Genomic DNA, 12163 nt, shown 5'->3' with positions numbered 1-12163 from the left:
TGATATGGAAATTAGTATTTCTTATGGAATTTGTCCATCAACTTTAACACACGATTTGAGATTGCAATGCATTTCAGCCAGTCTGTGCCTTATATCCTCACTGATGTAAGACACACAATGGCAAGCTGTCATTATAATAGTCAGTCAGCTGCTTATTATGATATCATAATAAGCTGCTGACTGAAAAAGTTAGTCTGATCTCAACTTCAAGTTTATAAAGTCAATTATGCACATAAGATGCATATTTAACATGCCTAGCCTGAATATATTTTGTTGACATCAAATACATGGAATGAAAACTTGCTATTTTAACATATTATAGAAGCAGTAAAGCTGAAGAACTTTTTAATAATATTGCCTTCTTCATAAAAGTTGCTCTTTTCAAACTGCATGGAAATATGCCAAATGACTAGGCACCATGGTAGGGCTAAAAGGCAAAATTGCAGAAGTAGCTGCTGACACTGTGGATACATTTTGTGATACACAAAGAGGAATTAATATCAAAGGAATCAAATTCAGTCTTATAAACTGTTAATTTAATATTTACTTAAAACAGAGCTGCTAAATCCAGAATTTTGAAAGAAATCGGCAAAGAAATGGGATAAGAACATATGGATTTGCTGTTCTACTATGAATGAACATGGTATGGTTATCAAAAGTAAAATTGATAAGAGCATGTGAATCAGAAAATGAAATGTAGTGTATTACTTTTTAAAAGTAGAAAATCATCCCTATGCAGATATTAATGTTTACATTGATTTCCTCGATTAAGTTTGCTTCACTTGACAGACATTTTTCAGACGCTGACTTCTCCACAAGGTAATATGGTTTTGTTGTTGTTATTTGGTTTTTAGGAGCATTAGCAACTAAGGCCATATTGCTCTGGAGATATGCGGTGGTCATTTCCTGACCTTTCCGCATTGTCCGTATTTGGTGGTCACAGGCTCGAACCCCGGTCTGATCAAGAAGCGTGTGCTACGCACTGCTGATCCTGCCCACCTGGCTACTGAGGCACCTCACAAGTAATAAAGTAAACAGTCTTCTTTGGAATGAAAATTAACAACATTCAACAAACTTGATTTATGGCTGGGAAGACTGAATAATAATGAAATTACCATGTTTATAACAGTGAAGTGCTTCCTACACGAAAATATGATTGTGCATTCTCTTTTGTTGAAAGAGAACTTTTTCAATCGCATGTCATAACCAAAAATATTTTTGCAACAATTTACAGCAGTTCAACTGAATTATAGATTCTTATTTATAACCTGATTTATTAGATATGAATGAACAGTAAAAACTGATTGACCTCTCCACCAGTTCTTTCAGAATTTGGTTTAAAAGTTAATCTTTGTCTGATTTCTGGCTAAATATATGAAAGGTGAAAAACTATTAAAAGTTTTGATTCTTTTCACAATAATCTACTTATGCAGTTTTTTTTCTTTTCAGTTTTTTTTTTTTTTTTTTTGCCTTCACTGGTGTAAAACCAATGAAGGGCAAAAAAAAAAAAAAAAAAGAAAAAAAAAAAAAAGCACCATTCCAGAAATACCAGCATGGAAAGTCCTGTTCAGAAATAGAATAAAATAAGCCCATATTTCAATGAACTATTTAGTCCCCTATTGTTTTCATAGTTTGTTAGTTATCGTACTCAAAACAGATGCATTTCCTACTACTTACATGATTTCTTGCATTCCCTTATATAAAGGTATGTTTAGTCAGTTTTGTATTGTTTTATAAATATTACTGATTTAAGATTTTGGTGGAATTAGAGAAAGAAAGAATAAAATGGTAACAGTATTAATATTTTTATTTACCTAATAACATGTTACTTTTTACTTTTTTTGAGTAAAATAATTTAAGCCATGTGCTTCATTTTGTTGAGAATTCAAAAAAAGGGGATGAGATAGTACAAAGTTTGAGAAATACTGCCATTATTTCCTCATATGCACTTGAGACTTTCAAATTAAACTTGATATCAGTTATATTCAAACTCTCAATCCACTCATATGATTTGATTTTTTTTTTGATTTGGTAGTTGTTGGCGCATCGGCTTCTGTGGCCATATTGCACCTCCCAAGGTTTTTGCAGTACTTTGATCCAAGCCCGAGGCAGGAATCGAACCCGCGACCTTTGGGTTGCCGGGCAGGTACTTTACCCACTCGGCTAGCCCGGTCGGCTAATCAATCCACTCATAACTAAGCATTATAATAGAGAGAACTGTCTACAAAAATTTCCCAGAGCCCACTAGGGTGGGAGTGAGATTGCTAGAATAAATAAATAATGAATTTCCATTTATTCTGAATATGGCTAAGAACAGCCAGATGTTTGGCACCACAGTCTGCAATGGGCCATGAACATGGCAGCATACTGGCTCAAAACTACAACCTTCTTACTTGTGGCCACCAAAGGACTAAGGCCACTCCTTTGGACTAAGGACTTTGGACTAACCTCTGGACTAAGGCCATTCCATTCCTACAGACACAGAGTGCCCAGCTTGTATGCCTCTGCAGTAGATTGCTGCAGAGAGTTTCAGTGTAACACTTCCAGCATTTTACCCTTGAAGAGGGGGGTTTGATGAAACTTCCATAGCAATGAATATGCCTGCTCTGACTCAGGAAGGTTTGCATTCCCCTGCCACTTTGAAGGAAACAAGTGTGGTTTTATCACAAGATATCCACATTTTCAATGGTAGAGATGGAGGCTGTTCCACCCAAGCCTCATACATGAAACAATGCTCCTCCACATCCCTGCAGACTGGTGATGAGCAGTCTCCTGAGGTGCTATGGCAGGGCATACAGAGTCAAGTTGGTCTTCGGGTCTAAGATTTTTCTATGAGATTTCAGTTTTTCCCAGCATCCTCCTCCCACAAAAAAAGAAAGAAAAATCCAGTACTCAGTAGGAAGGCTGACATGGTGGGGGGGAGAGCGTCTAAGCTCTACCTTGTGGATAGAAATTAATTCCTGGTTGCCCCTTTGACAACTAAAATCAGGTTAATAAATGTAATGTACTTTCATAAAAGTGCTAAAAATTAATATTAAATGTCATAGCAATATTTATCACACAGAGAAAACCTCAAAGTTCATTATCCATAGAGGGCATGTGCCCTCCACAGTGACAGCTTAAAACTGAAAATAGAAACTTAGTACTGTGGGAAATTCTGTGGGATTATTTGGTTTTTTGTGAGCAAAGCATGTTCTAATGGCAGAAATTTATTGCCAAATCAGTGAGATTTATGGTGAAATATCATAATATGTAAATATATGGTGCATGGGACATCAGCAACTCATTAATACCAAACACAGCAATGGGCTAAACATGTAAACAATGAGGTAAATACAATGTGAACTGATTAAGTTATAGAGAATAACAGAAATTTGACATTCTCTGAAATAGCCCATGAACTGCAAGATTCCTAGAGCATTACCCAGAAACATGAAACAGAATCTATAATAGCTTGCCATACACTTTTGCTGAGATAGACAGAAAAAAAAACGATTTTCGGCATAATATCATTGCTGGTGACAAAACAGGGAGGCACCACTTCACATCAAAAATCGAAACAGTCTCAATGCGGTACGGTAAACCCCCGCTATTCACGGTATCAGTATTCGTGGTCGCTGATTTAATATAAAATGAAACCTAAAAAATTGTGAATTTTAAACACCGTGAACATTTTCCTCCATAAAAAAACATGGGCGTAGCTAAAATTATCTTTCCCGGTCAAAACAGCGCTCAGTGGGTGGGGGGGTAGAGGGTAATAAAATCGTGAGCGTGGATGTTTCTCGCTAATCCTTGTTCAGTATGTGTTATGCGCTTGTCATGGAAGCTTTCGTCGTTTGCTTTTAATTTATATGCTTATAAATTGAATAAATTTATCAATTTATAAATTGATATGTTTACAAAAGTGATAAATCTACTGTTTTGCAGTGTAAAACAGACTTTTTCGAGTGTGTTAACGGAAGAAAGTGACTTTATTGTGGACAAGTTCTTTCTAACCCGTACAAAAATATGGCTACGAATAACAAGGGAAATGTGAAAATATCAAAGAAAGTGATGACATTAGCAAATAAAATTGAGTTATTACACAAAATTTCTAATGGTGAAAGTGTCTCCTCAATGACAAAACATAAAATCAATGAGTCAATGGTATGATCAATCAAACAATCTGAAGAAAAAATCTGCCGTAGTGTCCATGAAAACATGCTAATTGCTTCAAAAATTAGCTCTCTAACTCATGATGTTAAATTATAAAAAAATGGAAAAAGCTTTAAATCTGTGTATAGAAGACCAAACTCAAAATAAAATTCCGTTAAGTTCACTCATCATTTGTGAAAAGGCAAAACTCCTTTAACAAAACTTTAGTGAAACTGGTGATAGCACTGGCGGGATAAGTTTTTTAGCTAGCAAAGGCACTGGTTTGAAAGATTTATTTGAAATTTCTAATAAATATTACATTTAATATTAAATTGTTTCTTATTTTCATTTCGATGCCATATGCTTGCATTTCACTATGTACTGTCTATGTACATAGTCATATTATGAAGGTACATATAATACATACAGACAAAATTTTAGACTAGTTTTTCTTATATATTTCATACTTTGGAATGGAACCCCTTTATTACTATGGGAGCCATAACTCAGTATTCGCATTTTCGGTATTCGCAGCATTTCTCAGGAACATAACCCCCGCAAATAGCGGGGGTTTACTGTAAACAGACACTAATTTGCTACTAACAAGAATGTTTGAAGTATCAGCTCCAGACAGAACAGTTAGGATGCCCTTGGCCCCCCCCTTTATCATTTCAACGTGATAAAGTCAAACCTCACACAGTGCATGAGAGGTAAGAGCTGTTAGAAAATTTTGGGTGGAACGTTCTGAAGTCCTGAAATGCCCATTGTATAGGCTTAACCTCATTCTTCTTAATTTTGACTTGTTTCCACATTTAAAAAACCACCTACCTTTTAGGAGAGTGATTTAAATAAAATATTTATATATTTATATACCACTGTTAAACAAATCCACAAAGCGTGGATTTATTTAACAGTGGTATGAACAATTTGAGTAAATAGCTTTTGGAAAATTGAGTGGAATGTCTTGAAACGCCCACTGCATAGTCTTGACCTTACTCTTCTTAAATTTGACTTGTTTCCACATTTAAAAGAGATCTTTCACGAAGAATCGCTTTCCTTACAGGAAAGCGATTCTTCATGAAAAAATTATATTTAGCAAGTGGTTTGGGACTGGTTATATGCACAAAGTGTTGATTTATTTAACAGAGATATGAAAAATTTGAGTAAACAAATTGTTCATGTCATTGTTAGTTCATACAATAAATGTCAACTCTGGTGAAAAATTTGGAAAAACTGTATATGTACAAAGGGTACTAGGAAAGTTTTGCAATACAGCTTTGTTTATTTAATTTTTTCAAAGTAATTTCCTCTACATTCAATACACCTCTCATCCTCTGAAACCAATCTTTAAACCAGTTCTGCCAAGTTTCACTAGGGAGTAAAGCACGCTCGTTGTCCCAAGCCCGTAGAAGGTCCTCATCACTGGAAAACCGCCTCCCTTTTAGCTTCATTTTCACATGCGGGAACAGTGCAAAGTCGCAGGGAGCAAGGTCTGGACTGTAGGGAGGGTGCTCGAGAAGTTTCAGTCCTGTCGTGGTCAAATATTCGGTGCAGGCTTTGGCGCTGTGAGCTGCAGCATTATCGTGATGGAGGTACCAGGTGTCCATTCTTGACTTTGGCCGCAGGTTCTTCATAGATCCAATGACTTTAGGCAGGCATTGTTCAGTATACCACTTAGCTGTGACTGTCTTCTGCGTGTCCAAAACGACACGTTCCACAATTCCACTCGATTTGAAAAATACAGCTATCATTTTCTTCTTTACAGATCGGGATTTTCTGACAATTACGGGTGTGTCGTCATCATCAAAGACCCAAACTTTGTTTTGAGCCTTGGTCGGCAGATCGTAATAGTACAGCCAAGTCTCGTCACCTGTCACGATGTTGTTCACATACCGAGATTGTCCCTTATCAAACTTTTTTAACATCTCCCGGCACCAAGTCACACGTCGTGTCATCTGCTCTTCAGTCAGTTGATGCGGCACCCAGAGAGAACAAAGTTTCTTCACGTGCAAATGATCTTGCAGAATCGAACGAATTGCTGGTGCATTTAGGCCCAAAGTATCCTCTATCTGTTGGTAGGTCACTCGCCAAGTTTTCGTCAAGCATTTTCCTCACAGCAGTAACGTTTTCCTCCGTAACTGACGTTCGTGGCCTTCCCGGCCTCTCAGAATCCTCCAGAGTGAAATTTCCCCTTTGGAATTCTCTATACCACCTGAATATCGTTGTACGATGTGGACAATCATCATCTAGTGCAAGAGTCATTTCTTCTAAGCACTGGTCTATGGTTAAACCACGCACGAAATTATACCGCAAAACTGTCCTTATCTCATTTCATGACCACGATGCCATCGCAAGCACTTTACACTCTCACTACTAATGAATAACTGAGCCCATCGACTTGGCGCGGCGGCTACTATGCACGTATGAACATGTCTCAACATGCAGCAACAAGCAGCTTCCTGTGATTCATTGTTGCGTCATATTGCAAAACTTTCCTAGTACCCTTTGTACATATGCAATAATTTCATATCAACATTTATGTTTTTTTTTTTTTATCAGAGATTTCTTTGCATATAACAGTTTCTAACCTAATATAAATATCAGATTATTTCAAAATTATTTTTAAATATGGTTATAAAATGATCACGGACTACAATTTTTAATATTTTTCTAAATATTAATCATATATTATCAAATCAACTATAATTATCATTGTACCTTTTCACTTCCAGCTAAATCCACTAAGTATAATTTTCCACTCAGCTTCTTCTGGTTTTCCATGTGTTCTTGCTTCACGTTAATTAAGAAAACACTGTGGCTACGTGAACTATGTTCATTCATATCTATATAGAAATTTTAGAATTTTTTTTTTTTTTTTTTTGAGTATCCAAAAATATTGTCATATGTACACTTCATTTAAAAAATTTATGCAATATTAAAAAAATAATAAAATATTAGTATAGCATTAGCAGTGGCAAATGATGCAAAAAATCAAGCTTATAAAGTATTAGTCAAAAAAAAACATCCCACATCACCTATCCATCCACTCCAATAATTTGTCTAGCTCTTACATGAATTTATCGAAACTACTCACTTCCGTTGGTTGAAGCAAAACTTGAGCACATCTGTCCCACAACCATCCTTCCTCAATTTGAATTTATGCCCCCTCATGTAAGTAGTAGTCTAAGCAAGAGAAAAAAATTGCCATCAGCAACTGAGCATACTCAATCCATTCAAAGCCTTAAACATCTCAATCAGATCACCTTGCAGGTTCCTAGTCTCCAAAAACTATAATGTGTAGAAATGAAACCTTTCTTAGTAAGACCATCTTTCACTTCACCAATCTCATTGCCATTCTCTGCATCTGTTCCAGCAGATCTACATCCTTCCTAAAATAAGGCCTCTAGATCTGTATACTCAAGATGCAGCCTAACCATTGGCAATAGTTAGGATGCATCTTGAGTACAATCCCTGCTAGAAAAGTTCCTGTATATTATTAACAAATTCCCAAGAGCTGTAATGGCAGCTAGTTGGCACTGCTTAGAGAACCTCATATCTAACTGCACAATTACCCCCCAGGTCTTTTACATTTTCTACTACTTCGAGAGTAATACCACACAGTTGATATGTTGCTCCAGGATTATTGCAACCCATGTGCAGTACCTTGCATTTGTTATTGTTAAACTTCAACTGCCATTTCTCAGTCCATCTGCCTAATTCTTCTAGATCTTGTATCAGCAGCTTACTTTTATTGCTGTCATTAACCACTCTGCCAACCTTTGGATCATCTGCAAACTTAGACATTAAGCCTGATACCCCTTCATCAATATCATTAATAAATAAACAAAACAAAAATGGGTCCAGCACTGAACCCTGAGAAACTCCAATAATAATATTAGTCCAGGCAGAACAGTGCCCATTAATAACCACTCTGTGATCTTCCACTCAACCATCTTTTTATCCATAGCAGTAACTTGACGTAGCCCAGTGGTCAGGAGCGAGAGTGCATAGCACGCGTTCCTTGAGTGGACCGGGGTTCAAGCCCGTGACTACTAAATACGATAAATACAGTGAAACTTCTCCTAATGGACACCTCTCGTTAACGGACATTTTCAAATTCCCCAACTCACCTCCATTGGTTTTAACATGTTTTCAGCTTCTGTCTAGCAGACATTCTCTGCAACGGACGCAGACAGGCAATCTGCACTGTTTCGTTTAGATTAGCACTTAATTTGATCTCCCCATAACGGACAGCGGGCGAGCTCATGGCCCTTTTTCTAGGAACGTTTCTTCCACGTATTGCCTCAATCGTGTGCTTATTTTCTATTTCCGATTCTCTGAATTTTATCAAGGTTTACGTCGCGGTTCTAAACCCTTTTTCAAGAATTTTAAGGCACGTGTAAAACTTCTGATGAATTCGGTGTGTGCAGGGAAGGGGGGAAATGGTCGGCCTTTTGTCTTTTCAGTTTCAGTTTTGTTCAGTGTCGTGTGAAGTGCACAATGTCTTCTCGTAAACATTTAACTTTAAAAGATAAAGTCGAACTCATTAATGCGTATGATCGGCAAAAAAATAGTGTTCTCAATCTCGCTGCAAAATTCAAAATCGGGAAGACGCAGGTAAGCAACATCATAAAGGAAAAAAAATGAACTGCTCAAACAATTTTGGCAACACGGAAATGATCAGGTCCAAAAATCATTCCCGAAAACTGTTGGACTTCAAATTGACAATGTTACGTAAGTGGTTTTGTCGCGAACGTGCTAAAAAAATTCCCATTAATGGGCCCATTATTAGGGAAAAGGCTTTGGAGGTTGCGAAATCTATGGGAGTAAATGAGTTCAAAGCTTCTGTGGGATGGCTAGACAAGTTCAAAACTCTGCATAAAATTTCTTGGAAAACCGTAGGTGGTGAAGGTGGATCTGTTGATACTGGGGTTGTAACAGAGTGGACCGTCAAATTGGAAGATTTATGTCGTGATTTTGAAGCTAAGGGTATTTACAACTGTGACGAAACAGGGTTGTTTTTTAAAGCTCTTCCTGAAAACACAATGAGTCTAAAAAACAAAAAGTGCCAGGGCGGAAAAATTTTTAAAGAACGCTTGACTGTACTACTGTGTACAAATATGCTGGGAGACTTTGAACAACCTCTTGTTATAGGAAAACCACAAAATACTCGTTGTTTCAAGGGCATAAAGTTGAATCTTTTGAATGTTGACTGGAAGTCTAATAAAAAAGTGTGGATGACACGAGATATCATGAGTGAAGGGATAAGTCACTTTAACCAAAACATGATTCGTCAAAACAGAAAAATTACTCTTTTCATGGATAATGATGAATCTCACCCGCACATTGAATTGTATCATTCAAATTGTTTTTCTGCCACCAAACACATCTGCAGAGTGTCAGCCCTTGGATCAAGGTAATAAAAAATTTAAAACTTCACTACAGAAAACGTGTTTTAAGACATCTCATTGCAAACATGAACGATGTAACATGTGCGAGTGACCTTGCAAAGAAAATCAGCATCCTAGATGAGATTCAATGGATTTCCTCTTCAATAAACGCAATTAGAAAACAAACTGTCGTGAACTGTTTTGTAAAGTCTGGCTTCTCAAACGCAAAAATTGAAGTTGTGAACAGCAATGTGGAGCACCAAGAAGAACAAGAACTTCAACATCTATTGAAAATGTACGATACTTCAGCTACAAGTGACCCTGGCTACAAAGATATAGACTCGAACTTCACTACAGAAGATGGCGCTCTAGATATCAACGACATTATCAGAGATATTTTTCAAGAAGTTCCTCATGAGGATAAAGAAATGGAAGGAGGTCATTCTGTCGAAGAACATATTAACGACGAACCACCGATGAAAATAGAAGCAGCGCTCATACAAATCAATCGTTTAAAAATGTTTTTCGCCGCTGAAGAAGATACTGAAGGACTTTCGATGGTTTCTTCACTCCAAACAAATGTTGAAAACAAAATTATCAGCCGGAAGAAGGTGCAGAAGAAAATAAGTGATTACTGTATGTATTTTTCTTAAGATAAAGTCATAATATGCATAGCACAATTGTATGTATATTATTTACAAAAATGTTGTGCAAAATCTGTATATAATTTAATTTAACATTAAACGTTTAACGATTTTACTTTATCTCTTGTGTATGTAATTGTATATTATTTACAAAAATATTGTTCAAAATCTGTATATATTTTAATTTAATTTTACATTAAACGTTTAACGATTTTTCTTTCTTTCTTTTTTTTCTCCCTCAGACTTCTTGTTAGCGGACACTTCTCTCTAACGGACAGATTTTCATTCCCCATGGCTGTCCGTTAAAGGGAAGTTTCACTGTATTTGTATTGATGATTTATTGTAAACTCTACTGACTTAGTTGTCGTGCCGGAGTATAAACAGAAAATTTATTTTTTTTATATATATTTAATTTCATGCAGCTCAAATTTATACAACAATCTTTTAAGTGTAACAGTATCAAAAGCCTTCCTGAAACCAAGTATATGATATCAAAATTATTTTTTGCATCCAGTTCCTTGATCACTACATTATAGTAACTCAGACAGATTAGATAAGACCACCCCTTAATAAATCCATGCTGCAATGCACTATAATTGCATTCCTGTGTCCAGGTGGTCCTACATTACTTCTTCAACCAGTGACTTGTTTATTTTCCCTGGAAGAGAGGTTCAGCTAACTGGCCTGTAATTACTAACGTCACCTTTTGATCTCCCTTTATGAAATAGGGATAGATTTGCACATCTCCAGTCCATAGAAACCTCCCCTGAATCCAAAGATGCTCTCATAATTATGGCTAAAGGCTTACTTACCTCCTTTGCTGCCTCTTTTAATATGATTGGATAGATCCCATCCATCGCAGATGCCTTTTTTATGTTTAGCTTCAACAATTTCTCTTCCATTTTCCTCTCGGGTATCACAAAATTATTTAGCTCCCTGTCACAGTTTGATAACCTGATGGTATCTCCTTCCCTAAAGAACTGCCCATAAGTGAATATAGATGCACAATACCTATTTAGTATATCAGCAACCTAAGCAGGATCATGAATAGTTAAACCATCGACATCAAGAGTACCAATGTGATTTGACCCCAGTAAAGAAGTCTTTACTGCTTTTCTTTGCATTCTTTGCAAGAGAACTCTCGTAATCTGCCACAGTTTGGCTAACCTCTTTTGTGAATTGATTACAAACCAGTTTATATCAATCATAAGTTTCTGTCTCACCTGATAATCTCATCATGCAAGTTGCCTGTGTCTGGATCTGGAATCAAACTGATTACAAAATTTAAATCTACATTGTAAATTTAAATTTTGTAAACTTTCTTAAGCTCAAATTTCACTTAAATAATAGCTGTTACAAGATCCAGTTTCAACATATCCAAGGACACCATGACTCAGATGAAAATGCCTGTGAACATTTCCTGTGCGAGTCGTGAGTTCGTCATTTGTAAAGCCTGTAGCATGTATTCTAAGATTCATCTAGTAGACAAACAATGCACAAATGATGATTATTTTCTCTACACTTGACATAAGCAGTGTATCGATCTCAAATTAAAATTTGGTGCATTGTTAGAAGAATTCTAGTCATGCACCAAATTTCCAGTTTGGGTCCCAGAATAGAACAGCCATGTGCATACTGCTCTGATTGAAGGAGATTTAGTTTTAACAGGAGACTTCTACTGTCAGGGGAAATATTTTTTGTGATAAAGAAAGGTGGACCAGAAACACTGTGTTTGCCAGGAGCAACAACTGATGATATTACCAACAGATCGTCAGATTTTAAGGAAGGTAAAGAGAGCATTATTATTCATGCGGGGACTAACAACATTAAACAAACACGACTTAATTTGTTGGATAAATATAGGACCATGCTGAAAAAAAAAGCCATAAGTTAGGCCAGAATGTGTGTTTATCTGCAGTTCTGCCCAGACACAACAGGCGGATTATATACTGAAAGTCTTGTAAATTAATTCAAGACTTGAGGAACTCTTCAAGG

At 36.5% G+C, this 12163-nt stretch overlaps 1 protein-coding gene across 3 annotated transcripts in view; it reads right to left on the bottom strand.

Moving 5' to 3' along the window:
* The window catches only part of LOC150090678 (kinesin heavy chain-like), a 400102-nt gene that overhangs the window by 235517 nt on the left and 152422 nt on the right, over positions 1-12163 (bottom strand). For all 3 annotated transcript variants that reach the window (XM_090372178.1, XM_090372181.1, XM_090372188.1), the window contains exon 8: positions 6853-6977. In XM_090372178.1, the coding sequence (XP_090228304.1) occupies positions 6853-6977 (125 nt within the window). The remainder of the gene's footprint in view (positions 1-6852; positions 6978-12163) is intronic.

This window comes from Mastigoproctus giganteus, chromosome 1, assembly GCF_048544385.1.
Source record: "Mastigoproctus giganteus isolate SK-2022 chromosome 1, ASM4854438v1, whole genome shotgun sequence".
Lineage (NCBI taxonomy): Eukaryota > Metazoa > Arthropoda > Arachnida > Uropygi > Thelyphonidae > Mastigoproctus > Mastigoproctus giganteus.
The sequence above is the reverse complement of the archived record's forward strand: the minus strand, read 5'-3'. Positions and strand labels throughout refer to the sequence as shown.